This window comes from Eleutherodactylus coqui, chromosome 6, assembly GCF_035609145.1.
Source record: "Eleutherodactylus coqui strain aEleCoq1 chromosome 6, aEleCoq1.hap1, whole genome shotgun sequence".
Lineage (NCBI taxonomy): Eukaryota > Metazoa > Chordata > Amphibia > Anura > Eleutherodactylidae > Eleutherodactylus > Eleutherodactylus coqui.
In genome coordinates, this window is record NC_089842.1 from 159,018,902 (window position 1) to 159,046,532 (window position 27,631).

At 42.4% G+C, this 27,631-nt stretch overlaps 1 protein-coding gene across 2 annotated transcripts; it reads right to left on the reverse strand.

Annotated features, from left to right (window-relative positions):
- Window positions 1-1,610: 1,610 nt before the first annotated feature.
- On the reverse strand, window positions 1,611-27,587 carry KLHDC1 (kelch domain containing 1). 2 transcript variants are annotated; one of them, XM_066608078.1, is made up of 13 exons: window positions 27,278-27,586; window positions 17,099-17,169; window positions 16,873-16,990; window positions 14,430-14,548; window positions 11,838-11,916; window positions 10,977-11,060; window positions 10,822-10,902; window positions 10,678-10,736; window positions 8,132-8,244; window positions 7,528-7,600; window positions 5,476-5,560; window positions 4,113-4,165; window positions 1,611-2,653 (listed from the first exon to the last, which is right to left on the reverse strand). In XM_066608078.1, the coding sequence occupies exons 1-13, from the start codon at window positions 27,371-27,373 to the stop codon at window positions 2,491-2,493; spliced, it is 1,194 nt and encodes a 397-aa protein (XP_066464175.1). In that variant the 5' UTR covers window positions 27,374-27,586; the 3' UTR covers window positions 1,611-2,490. The 2 variants fall into 2 exon arrangements, 1 of the variants encoding a protein (XP_066464175.1); XR_010793197.1 differs by lacking the exon at window positions 1,611-2,653 and adding an exon at window positions 6,362-6,615 and having other exon boundaries at window positions 4,131-4,165; window positions 27,278-27,587.
- Window positions 27,588-27,631: the final 44 nt, after the last annotated feature.

The following is a 27,631-nucleotide window of genomic DNA, read 5'->3' on the forward strand; positions in this document are numbered from 1 at the left end:
GGAAAGAAGGTTTCATCACCAACATAGAAAGGGATTCTTTACTGTTAGAGCAGCTAGACTGTGGAACTCTCTGCCTGAGGACGTAGTGATGGCAAAATCCATAGAGGAGTTTAAAAGGGGACTTGATGTCTTTCTGGAGAGGAAGGATATTACAGGATATAAATCTAAGGTTATTTGTTAATCCGGGTATACAGGCAGGTTGGAACTATTAGGGGTTGATCCAGGGAACAGTGATTGCCATTAGGGAGTCGGGAAGGAATTTTTTCCCCAAAAGGGCTAATTGGCTTCTGCTCTTGGGGTTTTTTGCCTTCCTCTGAATCAACAAAACAGGAGGCTAGACAGGCTGGACTAGATGGACATTGTCTTCATTCAGCCTTACGAACTATGTTACTATGTTACTAATAGTAAGCAGTGAGTCCCACCTCCAGACCACTTACAGTAGCTGCATCAAAGGTCTTTTTCTGATTGTTGGGGATCCTAAAAACATTGAAAGAGGTACCTTTAGGCTGCGTTCACACGGGACGGATTTGCCGCGGAAATTCAGTGCGGTTAATCCGCCTGCGGCTCCTAATCCAGGGATTAGCCAGCCATGTGGGCGAGATTTTGCAAAACTCTTGTCTACACGGGGCAGGCAATCCGTCGTGGAGCGGAATGGACAGCCGCAGTATGTCAATTCTTTTTTTTTCCATTGCGGCCTCTCTCCTCTCTATGGGGAGAGAAAGCCGCAACGGGATGCCGTCAGCCAAACCGCTCCAAAACCTGCAGCATACTGCTGCGGGTTTTGAAGGAGCGCTTATGCCGAGAAAATCTCACGTTTTTTCTGTGCGGCCAAACTGCAAGATTTCCGCAGGATTTCTGTCACGTGGGAACCCAGCCTTACACCCCTCTCCCCAGGCCCTACCTAGCGAATGCAGCAGTTTTACATCAGCAAAACTGCTGACAGACTGCCCTTAATGGATAAGGCTAAAATGTTTGATTATTGGTTCCTAAAATAGTTGCCAAAGCATAAGTTATAGGACCAGCAAATACAAGTGGACCCATCATCACAGTGGATACAGTCATCTTGGGTGCAGTCTAGTCTTATGATCAGGCAAGTCCCTGATGTGCTGAATATGAGAGACCAAATGAAAATGAGATCATTCCAGGTTTCCATCCCTATGCAGGTGAGAAAACTCCTAAATTAGCGATGTTGTATTATGAGTGCTATGTCGCACATTTTTAGAAATGAAAACCTATAAGTAGCACCAAACACGTTGAAGTGTTCTATAAAACGTTCCAGCCACTTGATTTTGCAAATCAGTGGAGTTTTCCTATGTGATGGCTGCATAGGACTGAGAATGAGATGCTGAGTTCAGGGATACATTCTGTTCTACTATTTAGCCTCCATTGGTACACAAGAGCCGTTAATCACTGTGTGGATGAGGAAGAAGGACTCACAGGATCTCTCTGAGCTCCCGCCCCTCTGCACTATTTGCTCTGAAAGGAGGCGGGACGGGGGCGGGGCTAAATTTTGCTGAATTAGCCCCGCCCACATCCCACCTCTCCCCATTGCAAATAGTGCAGAGGGGCGGAGGGGGCGGGAGCTCAGTTCCTGCTCCTGGCTCCTCCTACCCCCCCCCCCCCCCCCCGAATATACGTTCGTGGGAATGCAGCCTAACATGACCAGACGCTCAACTCATGGGCTATAACAGCAGACTATTGGGAAGAGAATGGCGAGATTTCAGTGGGCAAAAGAGCATAAAAAATTGGACCACTGAACAATTAAAAAGATCGCCTGGTCAGATGAATCTAGATCTCTGTGATATTGGGTAGTCGGAGGATCAGACTTTTGGCAAATGGTATGAAATGATGACTTCTTCCTTAGCACGGGATGGGGGCGGGGCTAGGTCACGAGAATTATCCCCGCCCCCGTCCCGCCTCTCCCTATTGCAAATAGTGCGGAGAGAAGGCAGAGAGGGGGCGGGAGCTCAGTTCCTGCTCCTGGCTCTTCCACCCCCCCCCCTTGCAGATGACGACGACGTATATCGGCTCGGCGTGAAAACCGAGCCGATATACGTTCGTGGGAATGCAGCCTTAGGCTGTGTTCAGACTGCATCCACTTATGCTGCAGACGTGCAGAATGAGTCTCACAGTCCCTTACAGACATGACAGATACCAGTCTCCATATTTGTGCATACTATATATTCCCATATAGTCATTTCCTGATCAACCACAAATCTGGTAACTGCCGTTTGCGACAATTTATCAATTAAAAGCATGTAGCCTGCATTGGTATCCAAACCTTCTTAAGATTCCCAGCTTCCTGCCAAATTTCAAATTAACATCAGCAACTAATTACAAAACATTTGGGAACAAGAAAAATGCTTTGCACCATTTATCTATTGAAAACATCCCTATATAACATGTAGGCAACAATGTAACTCATTCATATTCCCCCTCAAAGGGTTAAAGGCAAGTTGAATTAGTCAGACTTTGTTTGATCAGCAGTCATCAGGTGTTATTGATTTCATAGCTATCCCTCCTGCTCTGGCGGAAGCGGGTCGCTGTCCAGAACATGATGCTCCTGTCAACCTGTTGTAGCAGCTTTAGGGGCAAGTAGGATAATTGGTTTTTAAATTGGGAAGCATTTTTCCCAATGCTGTCCAGACATAATCTGAAGGGGAAAAAAAAAAAAAAGAGTCTATGATTCAGAAAAAGTTTTTTGACATACAGGGTTAATATCACATATACTGCTCTGATAAGAGACAAATGGCTTTTCCGGACAAAAACTATTGATGACCCATCAATGCCAGGTAAGTGTTTTTCAGTCTGCCAGCCTTTTTACAATGCTAAAAGCTCTCTGTGTACTAAGTGTGTGAAATCTTACAGTTTGAGTAGTTGTCAGTGCTTAAAGGGAATGTGTCATCAGAAAATGACCCAGTATATAAAGCACATTTAAAAATTTTTTTTTTTTTTAATTTTCAGTCACAATATAAAATCCTACATTTTTCACACGGACTCGGAGCCCAATACTAGTCTGTCATCTCCTTATCTGTAGTGGAAGCTTCGTAGCAGTCATCTCACTAATGACCCATTTAGACACAATGATTATCGTTGCCCATCTTTCAGTTTTCTGCCGAACCATGGATTTCAGATTGGCTTGAAATCCGTCGTTCAGCAGAACAGTTGATAAAACGGACCGCACGCTGTGTTCTGCCCGGGAAGCGGTGATTACATTGTCTCAGTTGTAATCAGCGAGGCAGAATAAAGAGAATTTATTCAGAGAACAGTGGTTGGTCTGTTCTCTGACTACAGCTCCCAGCGGCTTACACGCTACTAATTGGTACTAATAGGCATTCGTGCCAATTAGTAGATTATGCAAACTGATCGCTCAAAAGATGGCTTTTGAGTGATCATCTTGTGTTTAAATCCACCTTTATGCTTCATTAACACGGGACGACTGTTGGCTAAATGACTGCAAAAGCGCAGACGTCACCGCTAGTTGTTGGCACTCATGCAGAGCACCGCTGACCTGTTGCTGAGCGCTCTACATTCTTTGTGAAGCGCTTAGCGGGGAGCATCTACATGCAGGGAGAAGTCAGCGATGATTCTTATTCTGGATGAAAGTGAGTGACAAACGAAAACAAATAGCAAACGATATTTTGCATTTAGACATAATAATTATCGTTTGAACAAATTTTGCATCATAAATCGCCCCGTATATAAATATACATCACAGGCAGGAATACACTGCTATCTACTCCATCCGTGCACAGAGCAGAGCGCATGTCTACAACAGTCTCCCATACAAGTCAACAGGTCAGCTCCTGTCCATTCTGTGAATGGTCCATGAGACTGCTGTAAAGCATCTCTCCTAAACCCTTCATAACGAAGCCTGTTTTCGTCTTAGCAGCCAACTAATTTTTTTTTTAGCGTCGCATTCCAGGAGCCATAACCTTATAATTTTTCCGTCAACATAGCCATATGGGGGCTTATTTTTTGCAGGACAAGTTGTACTTTTTATGGCATCCCTTCTGGGTACATACAATGCGCGATTCCTGCTTACGCTGAGTGAGAAGCCACTCAGTCATCCAGTGTGAAAGGGGCATTTAGCAAAAAGAGATTTTTCTCACCTGAGTAGCGGGTACGGCTGCGTTTGAAAGATAAGCAAGTCATTACAATGACCCTGCAATGAAAAGCATAAACATGTACTCACAAGTTATAACCAATGCTAAAAAAAAGTCTATCATTTCACTAGATTTCCCATTAGTAAAGTCAAACCACCAATGATTTCCAGCATATAAGTGTGGCCAGGATTGCCTCCAGTTGCATCATTTTCCTTCCTAGTAAAGGAAACTCTCGCTGAATATTCTATGATCACTGATAATTCTCTTTTATTCTTGAAATCAGCAGTGGTTTGGGATGACAAATCACCAATGCGATCTTCTCATGTGTTTCTATTAGATATATTACTATCTGGCCATAGTGAGTGCAGCTTTAACTTAATTTACTGCAGAGATTTCTGTAAGAAAACAAAATTGGTTCCAAACATCCGTATGGGGTGGTTTCTGCAGCATATGCATGAATTTCTGTATAGGTCAGACGTAGAAATTTCTTCAACAAATCTGCCATGTGGACAATCATCCTCTAAGTCTAAAAACATCCCTAACAGTTAAATCAAAAGTAAAATTCTAAAACAAATACATTTTTGGCCTTTTTTGTGAGCTATCCACTAACCTGTTTTGCTCTCTTAAGGTGGCCATATACCTTAAATAGCTATTCCTCCTGACCGTCATACACACTTGGTTCGGCCAAGACAACTTTGGAGGGGCTTGTCTTCCATGAGAACAATGGATCAGGCTATTGAAATTCAATATGCTCAATCCTTCTCCCCCACCCCCTATATAATCTGTCTGTGAGTGTGATGACTCTTCCCAAATGCGCAAGATAGTCAGAGGGTTTGGCTAACTTTACTGTTAACCAATATCCCAGGGAGTAGTGGTCCTTATGCATTACCTTTTTGTTCTGCATTATACATAATAAAACTCCTCAATAAACACACACACACACAATATATTATATATATATACATACATATATACATACATACACACACACACACACACACACACACAATATATATACACACTATATATATATATATATATATATATATATATATATATATACATACACACACAATATATATATTTTATATATATATATATATATATATATATATATATATATATATATATATATATATATATATATATATATATATATATATATACACACACACACACACACACACACATACACACACCATGTGTGACTTGCATAATGCATTTTGGTTCACCTCCGTTTTTTAAAATGTCCATTTGTGTTGATTTCTGTTTTTTTCTATGCTTTTTGAATCAACTCACACTTATTGCCAGGCAAATCTATTTCAATGGTATATAAATGGGCATAGAAAGCTACTTTCTGTATACTAACAGTGTCCATGGAGAGCAGATCATCCTTACTGCCACCAAACACCATCACTTCATTATCTTTCCCTGGACAAGCAGTGTGCCATAGTCTAGAAATCAATGAAAGACTAATTAGTAAGTGCAATTGTTAGTATTACGTCCATGTACATATTACAATTAATAATAAACCCCGACCTTCATACACAATTATTCCCACTAATCCCAAAGCAAATATCATTGACTTTTCTAATATAGAGATGGTATTTAAAAAGGAACAAGTCATCAGCTTCGAGCTGGCCAATACTTCAGTTTTAGGCCTCATGTCCACAGGGAAAATCAGGTCCTCTATGGATTCCCCATGTAGAATCCGTAGCGGGTCCCTCCTGCCCCGTGGACATGAGGGGTGAAAATAGCAATTACTCACCTCTCCGCACGCTCCGGATCTTTCCTTCTTCGCGGCTTGATCTTCTCTCTGTCGCGGCCGGATCTTCTTTCTTCGGCGGATGTGCACGGCACGCTGGCTGCGTGCCGCGCGCATGCGCTGGCCAGAAGTAAAAAGATCCGGCCGCGATGGAGAGAAGATCAAGCCGTGAAGAAGGGAAGATCCGGAGCAGGTGAGTATATTCTGATTTTAGGTCTCCGGACGGCTTCCATAGGCTTCAATAGAAGCCTGCGGGAGCCGTCCCCGCGGGAGACCCGCACCTAAATGGAGCATGGTCCGGATTTTTTCATGCTCCATTTTTTTTCTAATTCACTTTTATTGACCATCCGCGGGTATTTATCTACCCGCGGGTGGTCAATACATCCCTATGGGATGCGGATCCGCGTGCGGGTGATCCGCTGCGGATTTTAATTATTATTTTGCCCGTGGACATGAGGCCTTACCTTGTAAAATTTAGGTTTGATCCTACCTGCGCTCTATGTAAATGAACCTCAAGCGGTCCGATGGGTGGACCCAGACCGTCTTTGTTGCCTGCAGTGACCTCCATTCTCCAGCCACACTTTGGAGAACGTCTCCTACATGATCCACAGACCTGTTCAGATCTTGCGCAACTATGGACCAGCCCATGTGCAAATCCTTTCGACTTTTTGTGGGCAAATACGATTAACTCTTCCGCGCATACCCCACTCAGTGGTTGTGCAAAAGCGAGAGATTCGGTTAGGTCTGTGGATGACATAGGAGACGTTCATTTATATAGAACGCGGAAAGGGTTAAACATAAATTATACAAGGAAATTATTTGTGTGAGTTATGAGACATGTAAGAAAGTGGACAGATCGACTTTTCTTCCTCACCTCATCCGTGCAAGTAAAGCATTTCTCCTTGGAACAAGTTCCTTCAGTGCGATGGGGAATGCCTGTCTTGCTTTGACTTGGTTGATATCCTATACCTTATGATTGCCCTCATAGCTGCTCTAACGCTAAACCTAAACATTCTAACATAGCAGGTTATTTACACAAAATACCCATTATTCCAGCACATGCAATACCATTCATTTCTGAAGCTGATTAAGTATAGAATAAGTGCAATAGTATTCTTCTGTATTCGGATCCGCGCCTGAAGGGAAAAATGACATCCGCAGGTATTTAACTACCTGTGGGTGTCCAATGCATCCCTATAGGCCCCGCGGATCCGCGTGCGGGAAAAACGCTGCGGATTTTAAATATTAATTATCTCGTGGACATGAGGCCTTAGTCTTTCACACCTTCCTTCCACGTAGAAAAAGCAGGGGAAGCAGGAAACCTTTACATTTTTTTTTCCACTTCAAACACGACGGATACTGAGGGCAGACACAACTCAAAATGACCAGCTTTTGAGAATATTAGGCGTTTAAATATACCCATTTCATGAGCAGCTAGGTGCGGATGGACTGCCACAAGAAAGGTGCTTGCTGCAATTTTATTATTAGAAGCAGTACATAAAATTCTCCCCTTAGGTACAATTACAGAGACACGGAAGCAGCTGCACATCACCGAGCAGGGATTCACTTGTACTACAGACCTATAGCATAGTAAAGATATTGGAGATTATACATAGCTATACGAGTGGATATTGCCAAGATTATGAAACACCTTACCTTGGCTGATCTTTGGGTAAATGTTTAAACTCTGTCCATTCATTGGTTTTGAGGCTATAGATCCATCCATCACCTGGGAAATAAAACCGACCTGGCAGTTATGAACTTCTATATAGCAGTGGATTTACCAGAAATGGCCGACATACACATATATATTGTTACTGCATGATCCCCACTACCTGCTGTCTTATCTACAGCATAATCTAAAATAACAAAAAATGGAAAAGTGCTCCATGGCACAGCCCCAACAATCAACTGGCATAAGTAAAAGGATCTGCATTCACTTGTATAGGTCAAGCTGACGGCACAACCCGTATAAAGACCAAAACAGTGCAGGGAAGCGGTCAAGCCAACCCCAAGCAGATCACAGAAGTAGGGAAGAAAGGAGAACCATGGCACTGCTTCCAAGGAATAGCAGATTGGGAAGGAACAAGATGAAAGGCTTTTGTTTAGGTTACGTGTTTCAGTGCCGGAACGGTGATTTCATCAGACCCGGATCTGCTATTCCTTGGCAGCTGCGCCGTGGTCCTCCTTTCCCCATTTCTGTGATCTACTGGATCATGGATATTATATTTGTCATATTGATCTGCCAGTTACTACTCACTTAGTGGTACACTTTCAGCACTCAGCCCTCCAAAAAGGAATAACTGGTCATCTCCAACAGGTGTTAAGGTATGCCAAGATCTGCTATGTGGTTTCTCTCCAGTAATCTGAATCCTAATGAGAACATATTATATTTTGCTGAAACAGAAGTAGCACCATGGAATATGTAGGTAGTTTATAAATAATGACAAATAAGTATATTTATTTACAATATATGTATGGGTTAAGCATGTGCCAGGTACAACTAATCTGTACAATACAGAGGTAACCATTTGCATAACTTTAAAAGTACTGAACTGCTGTCCTCTACCTTCAAATATTTTAGTCTTGCAATAACTTTCCTAATTTCACCAGGTTTTGGCACACTCTATGGGTGTCATATTACTGCCAGCTCCATAGTTGGGCAATCAAAATACTAACTACCACCTGTCTGTCTGTGAGTTACATGCTCCGCCCCTGATCACATGACGGTGACGTAATCACAGGTCCTTCCTCCCGAGTGCTGTGCTGCTTGTGATCCCTGTTGTATGGGATGAAGAATGTATGTAGCAGAGCTGTGTGTGATGTACATGCAGCAAAGCTGTGTGGTGCACTGCGCCACCAGAAACACTGGTACTATAATTTCCTAATTATTACTAGTATATTTAAAAAAACATGTATAAAAGAACACTTGCTTTTAAATTCTTAGTTTATTTAATCGATTATTCAAGAAAATTGTATTGTAAAGTCAAAACTAAGTGGTCCACATCCAATGAATATGTGCTCATATGCCAATACATCTTGGACTGGTTCTCTATTTTAATTTATTTTTATAATTTACTCCCCCTGGCCCAAATCTATTCAATAATTTTACCATGGTGCTGGAGCGCCTGTTTGGCACTCCGCAACCACATTACATGATGTCACCAGGTCTTCTGGCCCTAGTGACATCCCGTAAACAGATCACTTAAACTTCTAATGTAGCTCATATTCTCACATATTGAATTGTATTCTTTAAAGTGTACCTGTCACTTCTGAGGCCTCTACAGAAAAAGCTGTGATGTATGTGTATAGGGAATAACACTCTTTTGCCATTACATGCCATGTATCCTGCATCTTTCAACAGTTTCAGCCTCTGTAAGCTCTATTCATAATTCTCAGTCGTCTGTGAGCTGGTGGGTGGAAACTGCTACTATGATAGTTCCATAAACTGCACACATAAGGGAGTAGGATTTCCTCTTCTCCAACTCTCTGTAGGTCACCCTCATGCACTGAAAGGCCACTTTATGAGAGACACTGGTCCTTTTACGATTGGAGCTTCCCTGTATGATCCCAAGTGCAGCATAAAATCAAGTGAGCAAGTTTTCTGTGGCTTACGTTCTGAAAATTGTATGAACTGCTCATCTTCCAAGGACACAAAGTCAGCAGTGCTATTCTAGCCGGGGCCAGTATTTAAAGAACTGCCAACCTTGTGGGTTTCTTTCATGCATAGGTGTCGTGAGTAAACTAAAAATGGTGTGATCAAGGAATAATATCCAATGAAATAGGATCTTGTGGACATAAAGTAGGTCAATAAAAGGGGTCAAAGGAAGATGGCAAGAATCGCTCTGATGAACAGGTGGTGCGGTCAAGCAAATTCTAGCTAATTACAATTCTGGTGCTCCAACTAACGTGTTCGAACACACAACTGATCGTCTCCTACCACGGATGGGCTATAACAGCAGATGACCATTTTGAGTGCCATTGCTGCCTAAAAGAAAGGCAAAACTTTGTTGGACAAAAGAGTGCAAAAATCGGATCACTCAGCAGTGGAAAAACATCACCTCATGATGATTTCTGTTGCACCATGATGGTGGGAAGGTCAGAATTTGGTGCAAGCAGTACACATCGATGACAGTCATGATCTGTCAGTTGTCAATAGTCCAGACTTGTGGAGTAACAGTGTGGGGAATGCTTTCTTGGCAAACTGTGTCCTTTGATACCTGTGCATGGACGCCACAATAAATTGCTGCAGTTCTGAAGGCCAAAGGCAGTCCAATGTGCTACTAGATGGGTATCTCTAATAAAATGGCCATTCAATGAAGTAACAGCATCACGGAAGACATTGTACAATGAACGGACAGAGTTTAGAGAAGTGCAGGAAGGAAGGTGGAGAAAGAGGCATTTTCTTTAATAAGCATTACTACACAGTTTCTTATATTTGTCTATACTATTCATTTGTGAAAAAAATTAAGTGACAGCTACTAGTTTAACATCATCATAAGGTGTTTGTGGGGATATAATACCCATCTATGCGACTGTCTGAAAGAAAGTAGAGCATAGCAGACAAAAGGGGCAGTACCATGGCACTTTCCAATTGCTGTTACTACTGTATTCTAGCAGTCAAGGATTGGACAAAGTTTGGATCCCTGCCAGTTAATTACTGCAGACAACTTCTCTAATGATTACATAATAACAATGACTGATTAATCCAAAATGTAATTCATTTTTAATAGACTGTGACTGATCTTACAGAATCATGTGGCTACAAGAAAATGTGCACTTTTTTCTGTTTATTAATTCTCTCACCCTCCGGACCAAGTCCATGTGTCCAAGTTCAGAAAATGCAAATCATTCATCCGTGTTTGCTAGAAATAGATACATGATAAATTCAATGTTAAATCCAGCAGATCTAATAAACCAAGTCTTATATTATAGCAAAGTAATGTTCACCAGTACACGCCCACCAAACACGTATCCCTTATTTCCAAGGAGGGCGCAGGAATGGGCTGCACGGGCTTCAGGGGGGTTACTCTGTGAATAAGACAAGGGCAGGTTACTGGAAGACACAAAACAAAGAGACCATGACCTCACTGCATAAAACGTACTTTTACCACTGGCTGTATCCAGGCTTGTTTCTTTGTGTCAAAAACATGGATGTCCTTGTTCCATCCCCAAAACATCTGACCTTCCTGCAAACAGAACAGTAAGAATTAAAGGGACTTGTTCCGATTTTACAATGACTTCTACAAATGCATTCACATAATAAAGTACATGGGTCTATCTGGGCAGTCCTATCATTCCACATCAGTGGATGCAATGATACCTACAGAACTACAGCCCTATCTCCTTTACTGTGCACCGTTTCAACGTATGCACTAAATGCAAAAGGTGCAGTTACATCTTTAGTAGCTATTAGCCTAACGCTCATTTGGCTGACAGCTATTCCTCCTAAACCCCTTTACATATGTATGCTCTGAATGCATGTATTTGTAATAGATAGAGCTGTCAGCGGAGGCTGAACTTTCTTGAGAACAATTGAATTAATTGAGAGTTGGAATTCTGCATTCTCAATGCTTCTTTCCACTTACATCATGTGTTGTGGGAGAGTCAGGAGGCACCTATACACGTTAGATAGTCATTTGGTGCTGCTGACTATTCTCCTACAGTTATAGGGCCTATACACAGTGTGAAACAGTGTGTCAGCTAAATAGGACAAGAATTCACAGTAAATGACTATGTTTACACAGGCTGATCGTCGTTTGATTTTTATTCCTGCGGAAACTGAATGACGAACGATAAGCAAACTAATGATCATTCGTCGTTCAGATGCTGGCAGCATTTACACGGATATAGTTCAGACTCCCGCCATCTAGCCAGAACCTGAATGCTAATTATTCTGTGAAAAGGGGCCCTAGGCCCAGCTTCACACTCACTGTCAGAGAATGAAATACGTTAAGTCTTCTTACCCATGATGCTTCATGAACATCAAAGTAGTCATTAAGTTCATTGTGTCTTCGGCTTCCATAGCCTCCAAAATAGATTAACCTACATGATAAATGTTCAGAATTACTATTAGTAGGGATAATGAGAAGGGAGAGAACACTGACTGTTCTAGATGGAGTAGGTTTCATTTAAGAGGGGGCAATGGAAGACAGGGCATGCCATTTACATATAATACCCGTTACAGCTTAAGGGCTCTTTCACATGAGCATATATTGGCTGCCGTTTTCACGGTCGGATGATATACGCTACGATCTGATGCATTGGATTCTAATGCATCAGATCATATAGATGTATTCCCACAACGTAAAAGCACCCGGCCGGCCAATATAGCACCAGGTGTATTTACGTCGGACCCAAAAGATAGTCCTGGAACCATCTTTTGGGCTGGAATACGTCATCTGCTTCCTATGGAAGCCAATAAAAGCGGCTGGAGAAGGGAGGCGAGAGGGAGGTCACGCTGCTAAACTCCCTCCCCCTTCTCTCCTCCCTTCTAGCTGATTGCAAAGGGAGGGGGCGGAGCTAAGTGCAGCCCCCGTCCCTTCTCTCATTGCTGGCTACGGATAAGGGGTGGGACAGGGCAGAGCCCTCAACGCCATTTATATGGGACGAACGTCAAGCAAACAATGCCCGACACTTGTGAGTGAGTATTGCTGGCTTTCTGACAGAGCGGCCAGCAGGGGGCTGGAGGAGATTTCACTCCTCGCTCTCCCCCGCCCCTCTCCATTTACTTAACACAGGGGCCAATTACTACTGAATGGCTGCTGTTTATACTAACCATCAGAATTTTATGCAGCCTAAACGATGGACGATGATCACTCAGTGTAAACAGCAGCCGTTCAGTACTGAACGACCGCTGTGTTAAGTGTATGGAGAGGGGCGGGGGTGACCGAGGAAAGAAATCTCCTGCAGCCGCCTCCCTGCGAGCAAACGGTACCCGCTCCTGTGCAACAGCACGGAAGCAAGTACATGTGGGGAAGAGTGTCGGGCATAATTTGCCCGACACTCGTCTCGTGTAAATGGGGCTTTAGTCGAAGATCTAATTGCACCCTAGTGTAGCTTTAGGGTAAGCCTACACTGAGACTTAACGCCCATTTACATGTAACGACCATCCCTTAAAATTCTTTCAAACGATAATCGTTCAGTGTAAATGCACAAAATTCACTCACTTGTCATTTGCGATTTGTTAAGCAGCTTAAAAAAAAACATTGTTGGCTCACTGGCTTCTCGTCCTGCATAAATGCTTTCTGGTCAGCGCTTCCCAAAGGAGGTGAAGCGCTGAGCAGGATGGGGACGAGAATACCACAATCCAGTGATAAGTTTTTGTGTAAACTCCCTGCACGAGCGCTGACGGTCTTAGCGGTGACGTCAGCGCTCATGCAGTTTTTTGAAAGACTGTCAGCCCATGTAAAAGGGCCATTAGGCCTGTGACACACGGGTGTACTTACGCTCACAAAATTTGCACATGCAATAAGCAGTAAATAGAACCCATTGATTTCAATGGGTTAGTTCACATGTGTCTATTTTGCACACAAATTTTGTTTGTGCAAAAAATACCCTCCATGCTCTATTTTCCCGTGTATTTTGCAAGAAAATAGGATATATTGAACTTATTACACTAATTGCCCATTGCAATCAATGGGAGCATGCTTGCATGTGAAAATATGCAAGATTTGTACAGGCAAAAAATATACAGTAAAAGGCTGGATTCAGACGAACGTATATCGGCTGGGTTTTCACGCCCAGCCGATATACGTCGTCTCACTCTGCAGGGGGGGGGGGGAGCCTGGAAGAGCCAGGAGCAGTGCTCTGAGCTCCCGCCCCCTCTCTGCCTCCTCTCCGCCCCTCTGCACTATTTGCAATGGGGAGAGGCGGGACAGGGGCGGGCTAATTTGCGGAACTTTGCCCCGCCCCATTCCGCCTCCTTTCATTGCAAATAGTGCAGAGGGGCAGAGAGGGGGCGGGAGCTCAGTTCCTGCTCCTGGCTCTTCCTTCCCTCCCCCGCACATGAGGACACCGTATATCGGCTCAGCGTGAAAACCGAGCCGATATACGGTCGTTTGAACCCCGCCAAACATACACAGATGTGCACAAAAACACAATGCCCATCGCGTAAATATGCAACACAAATACGCTTGTCTGACACCGGCCTTAATGTAGCATTACGGATTGAATAAAAGAATTTATCCCAGAATTGGACATTTTTTCAAAAGCTCCTGTACCCTCCTAACTTTAGAAGGTACACAGCAACATGCCATTATAAGCTATGTATTTAGCTTCTGTTTCCTACCTTCGGTTCCTCCATTCATTTTCCTGTATTTAGTCAGAAATGTGATCCTATGGCTCTTCCCAAATGTTGTTGAATTATTTCGATAATTAGGAGGAGTGTTTATTACAATGGGAGATATAGTCAAATTCAAAAGCCTACAACTATTTCCCTGATTCAGCACATATGGAATAAGAGCAGTGTTATTGCTGCCTAAACTGTAACATAAAATACAATGGCAGATATTGTCTAGAGCGGTCTAAATCATGTGTGGTTACTGCTGCTTACTCACTGATTGTTATAAACCCAGCAGGAAAGTTTGTCCCGAGCTGTAGGTGGTTGACCCCTAAAGTTCTTCACATGCTTCCATCTGAATTCTCCAGTGTCAGATTGCAGATCCAGATAATATAGCTGCAGAGGTAAACACACAAAAACAGTCAATTCTATCCTCTAAGGCCGGCTTCACACGAGCGTGACGGGCTCCGCAGCGGAATATTCCGCAGTGAAGCCCGTCACGGCGCCCCCCAGAGACCCCATACTTACCAGCGGAAGATAGCGTGAAGACGCTTCCCCGCCCACCGCCGTCGTGTCATGTGACACGCCCACCGCGTCACATGACGCGGCCGGCCGCGTCATATGACGCGGCGGCGGTAGGCGGGAAAGCGTTTTTTCACGCTATCTTCCGCTGTGTTACAGCGGGAGATAGCGTGAACGGACGGCTTCCATTGACTGCAATGGAAGCCGTCAGCGCATACACCCGCGGCAAATAGAGCATGCCGCGGGTGAGGACGGGAGATTTCACGGTGCGAAATTCCGCGCTGGAATTACGTATCGTGTCGCATTGAGCTATTAGGTTCAATAGAACCTAATAGCAGGGAGCAACGCAGCGGATTTTTGCCGCGAATTTACGCGGCGTAAATCCGTTCGTGGGAAGGAGGCCTAAACCAACACTAAGAGGAATAGATAGGTGCTAGAATATCAGACCATCAGAAAAAATACAAACTCCTTGTGTAGTGTGCAGTATAATATTTACCATGCAGATAGGGCACACAAATACTATTGGGCAAGTGGTGGGAGCTTACAATGCACTTGACTGTGTTCCCTAACATAGCAGCTGCCACAAGGGGGAGCTCACTGTACACAGATTTACACACCACACAAAGTTGTCTGTGAGTTTAACCCCTTCATGACACGGCCTATTTTGAGCTTAAGGACGCAACAATTTTTGGCGGATTTTCTTCTCCGTTTATCAAAAGCCATAACTTTTTTATTTTTCCGTCGCGCGGCCGTATAAGGGCTTGTTTTTTTGCGTGGCGAACTGTCGTTTTTATCGGCGTCATTTTTGGGTACATTAACTATATTGTAAAACTTTTATTATTTTTTTGTATGATAGCAGGGAGAGAAAACGCATCAATTATGCCATAGATTTTTTTTTTTTTACAGCGTTAATCATGCAGCATAAATGAGACATTCCATTTTTTCTGCAGATCAGTATGGTTACAACAATACCAAAATTCTTACATTTTTTTCCCCACTTTTCTGCAATAAAAACCCTTTTTTTAGAAATTTTTTTTTTTTCTAAATCGCTGCAATCAAAGTCCTGTAACTTTTTTATTTTTTGATGTACGGAGCTCTATGAGGGCTTATTTTTTGCGAGACGAGCTGTAGATTTTAATGGTACTATTTTGGGGTACATACGGCTTTTTTGATCACTTTTATTGCATTTTTAGTGAGGGAAAATGCTAAAAATTAGCATTTTGCCTCAGTTTTTTAGCGTGTTTTTTGCGTTTTTTTCCGTGCACAGTCAAAAGCATGTGCATCTTATTGTACGCGTTACGGACGCGACAATACCAAGTATGTGGGATTTTTTTTTTACCTTTTTTTATGCTAATCTGAGAAAAAGCATTTAAAAAATGTGGTTTTTACATTTTTTTAATCTGTTTTTTTTACACTGTTTGTGTCCCCCTGCGGGACTTTGACCACTGCCCTGATGATCGCTGTCATAAGGCATAGCAAAGCTACTGCTCTGCTATGCCTTATCGCTTATACAGCGATCATATGCATAGGCAATACAGGACGCGTGTCTGGCGTCCTGTTACCATGGCGACAGGCCGGGCTCTCGCGCTAACATCGCGAGAGCCGGCCGGAGACACAGAGGGAGTCCGGTCCCTCTGTGAACTCTTTCCCTGCCGCAATCTACTTAGATCGCGGCAAGGAAGGGGTTAACAGCGGGGGGGCGCATCTCCGATGCCCCCCCGCTGTTGCAGTGGGACGCCGGCTGTGACTGACAGCCGGCTCCCGCTGCGGGATCATATGTGATCCCGCGCTATCTCCAGGACGTAAGTTTACGTCCTGTTGCGGGAAGTACCAGGCTCCCAGGACGTAAACTTACACCCTGCAGCGGGAATGGGTTAAAGGGGTTGTCCATTTGTAAACTATTGATGGCCAATCCTCAGGACAGGTCATCAATAGTAGAATGGTAGGGGTCCATTGCTCGAGACCCCTACTGATCTTCTGTTCGCCAGGCCCATGAGCTCATGCACCAAGTTGATTTCTGCAGGAAGTACTTTTTGCAATACTTTTAATAGTCAACCAGACCCTTTCTGTATGCTGCCATTTGGCACTATGATTTCTGCATGCCTCTGATACGGTTCTTTCAGGCATATAGCTTTTTTCCCCACACGGCAGGTGCTTTTTCTATCACTGACTTTTTAATTTAGAAATTGGACATTTACCTGATTGCTGTAGCCCTTATCATCATATCCTCCGAAAATATATAGTTTTCCATTCAAACAAGCCCCACAACTGCCAGACATGGAAGGGGGCAAGTTGCCGTTTGTTAAGTGCATCCGCCTACAATTAGTACCAGGAATTAATAACACTAAGAAGCATATACCTCAACAATTAGAATACATAACTAATTTCAGTAACGGATCCTAACATTCCTGCAGGACAACTTACCATAGACCATTTTCAGTGTCATAGACCCAGATCTCATCATTGGGTAGGTAAACCTCGTTTTCTTCGATTGTCTGTAACAAAAAAAGTAACCTTTATATAGGTTTATATAGATTGTGCTGGTGGGGAGGGATGGGGAATCGGGGTCCTGCTTTTGTGACTGGTGGACATCATAGCTACAGGATTCCGATTGACCAAACATTTATCCCATTGATAGCTGACAAAACTTCAAGGCAGGAACACTCCTTTTATTTTGAGGCGGTGGCAGAGATGGAGCTGTAGATTTACTTGTGTGTAGAAAAGCCTATGACATTGTTTTGGCATCAGTTTGCAACAAACAAATACAATGTTTCATCTCTATGTCCGGCATATACTGCATCTGGACTCATTATAGTGATTGAGCTGACAAGTCCAAGTGCCAGCCGCAATCAGCAAAGCTCCACCTGCAGGGGTAAAACACTTGTCTAATAGCAATCTTACTGTATGTTCATACATAGCATAAATGCCGCGCAAAATTTCCACTGACCCGTCATTTTGTTCTCAACTACATCAGTAAACATTAACTTGAAACTTATGTTCATCAGGGTCCGATGTGTGATTTACCCCTTAATGCAGCCTTTTTTTTTCTTCCCATTTTTGGTTTTACCTCCCCCCTTTTAAAAAAAAAATCTGAATTCTTTTATTTATCCATCCAGCGACGTCGCTGTATGAGGGCTTGTTTTTTGCGGGACGGGTTGTATTTTTCAATAGTACTATTTAATGTACCATATAATGTACTGAAAAAACGTTTAAAAAAAATTGGAGTAAAATGTAGAAAAAAAACACTATGGAGTACACGCTGCAACAAAAATGACCCGATAACTTTAATCGTATGGGTCAGTACGATCACTACGATACCACATTTATATAGTTTTTATTTGCTGTACTGCTTTTATTTTTTTTCAAGGATATTTAATTTTTGTAACTTATTATCCGTCGCCATCTTCTGACAGCAGTTGTGTGAGGGCTCTTTTTTTCCCGTTGGTATCATTCTGGAGTGCATATAACTTTTTGATCGCTTTCTATTACATTTTTCCTTGGAGATGGCTGTGATAGGGCAATTCAGGCATGATTTTTTTTTCTGACAATGTTTACCGTTTAGGGTAAATAACGCATTATTTGGATAGATTGGATGCAGCGATACCATATGTGTATTTTTGTTTTTAATTATTTTGATTTTTTTACTATAAATACGGCAAAAGTTTTTTTTTTTATTTTATTCAATTAGTAAAACTTTTTTAAACTTATTTTTACTTTTATTTAGTCCCCAGAGGGGAGAAAAACTTGTGATGCTTTGATCGCTCCTGCAGTAAGATGTAATGCCATAGCATTACATTATACCGCGATCTAACATGGCTTGATTGGCATTCTGTTATGACAGCCCTTTCAGGTCCCTGGGTTGCCTTGACACCCGCATGGCAACCCGTGATCTTAAATCCAGCTGCGTGAGCCCGGCCGGGGGGCAGTTCTTTTGGCTGGAAGGTAGTGGAAAGGTAACAGGTGAGTGGATAGCAAGCTAGTGGTTTGTACTAGAGGTAGAGTGTAGTACTTTACACAAGCACTCAGCAGACGCCCTACTGACTGACGATCGCGCCTTGCTTTCGCACTGTGCTGGTCGTTCGGAGAACGGAGGCAGAATGCGATGGAGATAGCTTCCAGATGCCCGCCTCTATTTACTGCCAACTGGCATCCTTCATAGATTAATTACTGCCCGTTTACACGGGGCGAGGAGGTCCAGGAAAACACGTGGCGCGAACGGTTGCGCTCACTGATGACGCACAGCTTGCACATTTGTCGCCGCTGTGTGAAATGCATGGAGGGCCTTATAACCATCACTTCCGCTGTCTGATGCTTTAAACCCGTGTGGGGGGTCTGGAACGCAGACCGAAATGCGAATGTTGCCTGTATCCAAATTAAGAGGAAATATTATATAGAGTACTCATAGTTGAGAACCATAATGACCCACTATACACAGACTTAGTAAATCAGAATGAATTCTGTTTATTGTTGTACTTTGCTAGTTTATATGCAAGTTGGAAAGAAGGCGTTTCCAATACCTAGTTTCATTCTACTTTTGCTGACCAAACCCTCATTCCAACAGATTACAATAGGGCTGTAAATCAAAAGCCTTTTAAACAAAAGGTATCAACAAAGCTGTTTGAACTATACATAAAACAATTACATGTGATAATAAAGGTGGTCTCCTGGCTGTCTGAGTACCTACTTAGTCAGAATGTAATCTTAAAGATCCATCAACAATTTGCACATCAAAAGAGGGGACATTGTTTCTACTTTTCACATAGACAAAACTGGTCCAGCCACCTACTGGGAGTCAGCACAAAGTTGGTAAGTTGGTATTCAGTAAGATAGCTGAATAAAATCTAATTAATCATACATTTAGTATTTTAAAATCAATATTCAAATAAACGCTTGAATATACCTTTTTACATATGATTCTATATCCAAATTCTACTAGCAACTTCCGGAATGTTTTACATATAATACATAACATTATATAACCAAATAACTAATGTCACATTTATTACACTGTTTCCTTATCTTTCTTATGTTAGGTTATTGATTAATAATGATTGACCCCTATCATTCCCCCATTTGGACATCAGAGCCACCATTATCTCCTGGTTCTGTCACCCATAGGTGCCGGGTTCCCAGGTAGGAATGGTGCACTCTATGTCCATCAAGATATGAAGACATAATATCAAATATTGCAAGTCAATCAAGTTTACAATACAGTAATCTTAGATTTATCAACATCAATATCGTCATCGTCATATTAGACACTTAAAGGGGTGTAGAAAATCGGCATTCAGTACATTTAGCTATTCATAAAATTATTACCTTAATTGCAATATATATATATATATATATATATATATATATATATATATATATATATATATACATATATATACATAAGATTATACTAGTCGGACGATTGCAGAGTAGCTGTTACTTCTGTTGCCTTAATTCGTTGGCATTTCCCGATTTCATTAGAGTCACAAGTAAAATTACAACATTCTTCAGCCAACGCAACATTTCTCACCTAAAACCGAGTTATATTCGTCCAATGTGTATATTCAATGGTATCGCAATGGGGACAATATTCAAATAAATTAAGGAAGGTGTTTTCCTGAACAACATTGTCATCTACTTCATCACTATCATTGTGAACTATTGAGCGTATGTCTCGAAGAGTCTCTACAGGAGTGGGGACAGATAATAGAAAAGTCCGCAAAATGTCCTCTCCACTCCTGAGGTTGGGCATACACGTGTGGGAAATATTTGCCCATCCAGTCCATGTGGATCGTTCGTAGTGGTGTTTCCCAATAAGAAGACAGTCCAATAAGACAAATGCAGAAGTCAAAATCAAAATGTCCATTACCTCCCCCACCCAAACAACGCCGGGATCCCACCCATCACTTTTCCTCTGGCTCGGGAACTTTCTTGCAGTGGGAGGCATGTATCCACTTTTACAGAAGTAGGCGTTGACAACAGAACTTGGTATGGTCCGTCAAACCTTGGGTCCAAGGCCTTTATTACGTGTCTTTTTGCGACCACCCAATCTCCAGGTGGCAAGAAATGAGTCCCCTCTAGGTTGTCAGGGTCTAGAATTGGGGAAAACACTAGATCGGGTGTTATTTTCAGTTTACGACATAGTTCTTGTACATATTCAATAACCTTATCACACCCCCGCTGTAGGGCCTGTGGATGGTACAGGCCTAATCTTGGCATAGAGCCAAACAACACTTCTTTTAACTTAAGCATCTCATTTCAGTTCTTTCAACTTTGTCTAAACTCTGCGGGTGGTATGGAGTGTAAAACGCTTGTTCCACTCCAAGGCTGACATCACCTTTCGCATCACTTAACCTGTAAATTGTGTACCTCTGTCACTCTCAATTGTCTCTAGTACCCCAAATCTACATACAAGTTCTGACACAAGTTTAGCCACTGTACATTGTGCGGTGGCTTTGAACAGGTCCACGCATACAAGGACGTACTCATACCTGCCTGATTTGGGAAGCTGGATGTAATCGATTTGTAATCTCTGAATAGGATACAGTGGTCTGGGTGTGCACTTCACATGCCTTCACATATGCCTTTGCCAACCTGTCCAACCCTGGAGCATACTATACCTTGTCCACAACAGAAACCATGGCATTCCGAGAGGCATGCACTTTCCCGTGAGCTAGGACGGCGAGGTGGGTGTAGGCAGCCGCTGGTACATCATCTACGTCCCGTAGGACGCCAAATCCCAAATCAACAAGAGTGGTGGGACCAAGATCCAACTTACAGCACAAGGGGTCTTGCGTCCTGTCCTAGGAGAGCTGCAGCCTTGGCTGCCCTATCCCCTTGTTCTCTGGTGACTGCCCCTGCGTGTGTGCTTTAACCTTTATTATGGCCACCTGTCCTGGCAACATGATAGCTTAATGGGCTTGCCTTGTGCCGTGAGAAAGCTCCTGGACCGCCAGATGGGTCCATAATCGTGTGCAGTACCAAAGACGAGCCTGGAATCAGTGTAGATATTAGTAGTGGTATATTTTTCAATCGTACAGGCCTCAGTTCCTGCGCTGACATGTGTGGCGGCAGTGGCTTTTGTACAAGCATCTCATTCAGTGTGACTACTTCAAAACCTGTTACAAACCTTCCTTTGTCATTCAGGTATCTAGATCCATCCACAAACATTTCAAGGTGGGGGTTTAGGAGAGGTTTGTCAGTGACATGTGCGAACCCAGCTGTCACAATCATGCTGGTGTTCTGCATCAAAAGGCCTCCTCTTCATCAGTCAGAGAATTTGCAAAAAGCTGGTCCTCTGTACTTACTCCCCCATTTGAATCAGTGTCACCTAATGGCAATAAGGTGGCCGGATTCAAAGTGGTGCAACGTTGAAATGAGACATTGGATGAAGAGTGTAAATGCAAGTTCCATTTTGATCCGTCTAGCAAGAGACAGATGTCTACGGCTTACCTGTGTCAGGATACCATGTATGTCATGTGGGGTGTAGATCACCATGGTGTGATCTAAGAAGTTTCTCTTTGCTGGCTTTGCAGCCATTCTACTCTGATGGAGGAAACACAAAAGGCTTAGTGATGCATTGAGGTAACTATTTGTGTCAGCAGTACATAAAAGTAAATTAAAAACAAATCATCAACATATTACAAGAGGGCGGTGCCCTCGCGAATTGGCCAGGCGTCTAATACCAGTTTCATGAATCTGGTGAACTGGTATTATACTGTGCCCCTTGTGGCAGCACTATCCAACAGTACTGCTTTCCTCTGAAATTAAATACAAACAAATACAGACAGTCTGTCGAGGTCCGTCTGACTGGTAGCCCAAAGGCTCAAAGGAACGACACTAAGAACTTGTTTCTCTGCGTGCGTAAAAGTGAAGACAGGGAGAGGTGTCGCTAGGTCTGCTGCCATCCGACAGAAGGTCGGGTGACTTTCAGACCTGGGGTGTATACGAGCCTCACCGGACGAGTGAAGTTCGATACAAGATCCCAAGGATCCCATCATTTCGGTTCCCAATATGCTTTCAGGACTTTCCAGCACAAGGAAGCGCATGAGGCATCGTGACCCTTTAAACATTACCTCTAGTGGTTCAGTTTCTGCCAGCTGAATCGGCACTCCTGAAACCCCTTGCACCAATTACTGCTAGATAATCAAGCTGGTATTCTATTAAAATAGATCAGAACCTTGTAGAAAAAAATTAAAAATTTAGAAATTGCTGACCTGCAATACCTGGATCACCTATGTCAGATGTCCAGTTCCTTGGGCTAAGCAATGACTCAGGAATTGGAGTTTGTCTTGGAGGTGACTTACTATTTGTCAGGACCTGCGGAAAGCTGAGTTTCTGCAGTAGCTATCAAGACAAATATATGAGCCGGATCTACCAAGAGAGCAGTTAGTTTACAAAACCTCCTCTGAACTGTCACTTGAGGTCTCAACCCGTACCGATCCATCCGGTGAAAATTTGATGGATGCAGATAAGGCTTGTAAGATATTAGTACAAATAACAGACATGAATTACAACAAGGCAGAATAATCCACAAACATGTATTCATATTGGAATATGATATTCTTTAAGCAAATTCATTATTAATCTGATCCTGCCTGCAATGTCTCATCAAATTTAAGAAGAAAAAAAATTTCCTAACTGCCCAAGCTCCTCACCCCCTCCTTTGTAGACAAAAGAAGGATGAAACATTACCTACTTTTACATTATCTAGCTCCACTCCTTCGATGCTGGTCGTTTGCATGTCTCTCCTACAGAACATTCTTTCAGAGACAGTGCAGTACTAACAGCATTTAGCAGTGATATAGACGTCCAACCAATTACAGAACTGACATTTACACAAAAAGCAAAAAAAAACTAAAATATATCTTAAAAATCCCTATATGTTCTCTATTTTTAAGACCGTGTAATTCACATAATTCATTACAAATTTCTTATTTCATCAGCGTCTGTCTTCCTTTCTATGACACTGAATTTTATCTCTATGAAACAATAGCTAAGATATTAATAAGCAACTAAAACATTCAGACTTCAAACAGCATTAATTATTAGTAATTACTAGACGTATACTTCTCTCCTAGGCTGGTCTGTGTTGAGGGTGGAGGAACACCTCTTCCTATTGTTCTTCCCTCCCATCTCCTTACATCACCTAGCTCCACCCCCTGTGGTCTGGCTCAGTGTTTGGTCTTTCTTGCCTCATTTAGTTTCTAGCCACCGGACAGTATACACCATATAACACAATCTAACTCTCATACGGGCCCTTCATTAATACACACACATAAAGACAAAAACATTTGCATGTCAGTTACTACTTTTTAAGTGTCAGTACTTCCTCACTTGTCTAAAAGTGTCGGTACTTCCCAACCCTGCTTATTTCCCTCGTCTCTACTACTTCTCTTATGTTTATTTTTATCCCAATCTGTGCCACAATAGTCTTTCACATAATTTTAGATTATCGTTCCCGCTGCCTTCCCTGTTTTACATATACTCCTGCATCTCCTCCTTGTCCTCCTGCTTTCACTCACTAGCCTAGGATCTAGTGAGCATAGGCATAACCGGTTTGCACCGAGGAGCTCCGCAAGCAGGGCAGCTCTCTCTCCAATCCGGGTTCTGTTGTCCACAATGCCAGCAGGTCCATCCCTCCAGTCCAATGTTTGACCTTGGAGTGGATGACTTGGCATAGGGTGGGGGGGAGGAGACGGTTGGAATTGAGATGAAGGAGGGGGTGAAGGTTGAAGAGGGAACTGACCCCACAATGAGAGAACATTATATACCTGTGCTTTGAATTCTTTTCTCATTTCATTTTTAGCTATTGAACAGTATATATATAATACAACATACTTCCTGTGTAGCCAAATATAACCAATTCTTAATTCACATTTCTTTGCAAAGACAAGTAGGTCTTCTAAAGCCCAGTACTCCCCACCCTTTGAAATGTATCTTATCTTCTATAGAACACAGAAACTTCTCCAGACAAATAGCTGTATAACTGGTTCCACTGCCTGTAAACATCTTCTAAACTGCAAATTCACACTCACTAAGGGGTTTTTTTTTTTTTTTTGTTTTGTTTTGTTTTTTCCATTCCTATACGGACTGATAATATGTGAAGTAGAAATTGGGATTGTATTTACTGTACACCAGACTTCCAATAATGAGCGAATTATGTATAGATAAGAAAAACTCTTAGTACCGCGGTTTTTACACGATTCGCTCAGAATAGGCTACCCAATGACAAACACAATACAACTTATGCCCATTTCTACCCACATACTTATATTCACCACTCCAGATAGCAACTATTATTACCGTGCATTGTTAAACCTTCTACCTTTCCTTAACTCATTGACTTGCTTTTTTTTTTTTTCTATAAACTTCAGCTAAAATTGCTTACATCAACTTTACACTCAGGAAAAAAACAAAAAAACCACCCAGTCTATATATACTTCATTGTTCTTTTGAACCCCCACAGATGTGAGTGGGGTATAACTTTCTTACACTTAGAAATTAGACATTACAAGAACACTAAGACGTACAACAAAGATTAGTTTACATAACAACAAGACTTACAAGACAAACAATAGTGGTTATTTGTCACATAATTGTCCACAGATTTTGCATGAACTTACTTTATGTCCCAGAGGGACACAAACTATAAGAGGATTCCCTTTCTCTGATAACCCCTTACTGCCGTATCTATACTTGCCTTAATCCATCTGTCTAACATATTTTTATACAACCTTTTGACTATCTCTGAATCTTTTCCCCAAACTTGCTGGTCTAAGACTCCCAAAATTCTAAACACCTTACTACATTCTTCTTCCCACAGCTAACGTGCCTTCTTTGTCTTTTACTATTTCTCTGGCTGATTTCCATATAGGCATACTGCTTGCCCTGTACGTTTCCCATATTGTCTGTTCCTTTATCTAAACCGGCGTCTCTGATATCTTTCATATGCTTTTCCCGTACTATTGCCAGAACCCATAGTTAAAGGTTCCCGCTTTTCTAAGTCCTATCTGTCTATATATTTTATATCCCTATTTGTCACCCAGACCTCTATTTGTCATCCAGACCTCTATTTGTCACCCAGACTTCTATTTGTCACCCAGACTTCTATTTGTCACCCAGACCTCTATTTGTCACCCAGACTTCTATTTGTCACCCAGACCTCTATTTGTCACCCAGACCTCTATTTGTCACCCAGACCCCTATTTGTCACCCAGACCCCTATTTGTCACCCAGACCTCTATTTGTCACCCAGACCTCTATTTGTAAGGGAACTTCTGGTGATATTATAACAGACTCAGTAAAAGCAAATTATGGCTAACACGACACAGACTATCAACGTACAGATTTCAACAATTACTACAGGCAACATGGCAATATACACACAAGGGTTCTTCCGTCTAGCACGGTCACTAAGAACACCGTAAATAACAGGCAGAAGCGTCCTATATAACATACAGCAACTCACCCCCTGTCGACACGAGACTTGAAGTCAGGAGAGCCCAGAGCTTGAGTGGCAAGTCAAGAGCTTACCGTATACCGGTGTTTTGTAGATCTGGGGTCCCGTGGCCTCTCGTCCGGCTGGTCGGCAGGTAGTGTAGTCAGGTATCGGCTGCAGGTAAGGAGTTAGCTTCTGCCCCACTTGTCGGGCGCCAAATAAACTGTGGGGGGTCTGGAACGCAGACCGAAATGCGAATGTTGCCTGTATCCAAATTAAGAGGAAATATTATATAGAGTACTCATAGTTGAGAACCATAATGACCCACTATACACAGACTTAGTAAATCAGAATGAATTCTGTTTATTGTTGTACTTTGCTAGTTTATATGCAAGTTGGAAAGAAGGCGTTTCCAATACCTAGTTTCATTCTACTTTTGCTGACCAAACCCTCATTCCAACAGATTACAATAGGGCTGTAAATCAAAAGCCTTTTAAACAAAAGGTATCAACAAAGCTGTTTGAACTATACATAAAACAATTACATGTGATAATAAAGGTGGTCTCCTGGCTGTCTGAGTACCTACTTAGTCAGAATGTAATCTTAAAGATCCATCAACAATTTGCACATCAAAAGAGGGGACATTGTTTCTACTTTTCACATAGACAAAACTGGTCCAGCCACCTACTGGGAGTCAGCACAAAGTTGGTAAGTTGGTATTCAGTAAGATAGCTGAATAAAATCTAATTAATCATACATTTAGTATTTTAAAATCAATATTCAAATAAACGCTTGAATATACCTTTTTACATATGATTCTATATCCAAATTCTACTAGCAACTTCCGGAATGTTTTACATATAATACATAACATTATATAACCAAATAACTAATGTCACATTTATTACACTGTTTCCTTATCTTTCTTATGTTAGGTTATTGATTAATAATGATTGACCCCTATCACCCGCATCTACATTGTACTCTATAACTGCTTGCTGCAGAAATGGCGTAGCAGATATGGGGGTCATTACTGGGACTTCATTGTCATAGCAACGGGGGGCTTCCCTTAAAAACCACGCTGGGAGGAGAACATGAAATAGCATTCACAAGTTTCCAGCTAACTGGGGAGGGAAGTTCTGACCCCCAGGTGTCGGGCTGCCTCTTACCACGTATCCCCCCCACACATAGAGGCAGTGCTGGTCCATGGCGGCGCAGTGCCCACTCCTCTCCTCGGCCACACAGAAGCTCTGCGTAGAAGCCATAACCCGTCAGCGTGGACCCAGCTGCACCAACTGTCAACATCATCCCCTGCAGCTACGGACGGGGGGCAGAGAGGGACATATCTTCTCCCGCGTTTACGCCGTCTCTTCTCATAGAGCTACAGCTGCTGCTACTACAATAAAGCCAGTAAAATACATGATGGTTATCGAAAACAAAAGTGACGCAGCATGGCACAGAGCATTTTCAATGACGGCAATTGTAATAATAGGGAACAATTTCAAGAGCCGCGGGCTGCAGCA

Excerpts from the sequence above, each read along its gene's own strand:
- KLHDC1 (XM_066608078.1), bottom strand. The coding sequence starts at position 27,373 with ATGGCTTCTACGCAGAGCTTCTGTGTGGCCGAGGAGAGGAGTGGGCAC. Across the intron at positions 17,170-27,277 it reads ATGTGTGGGGGGGATACGTG|ACAATCGAAGAAAACGAGGT; the intron begins GTAAGAGGCAGC and ends TTTTTGTTACAG. Across the intron at positions 8,245-10,677 it reads ACATGGACTTGGTCCGGAGG|GATTCAGATTACTGGAGAGA; the intron begins GTGAGAGAATTA and ends TGTTCTCATTAG.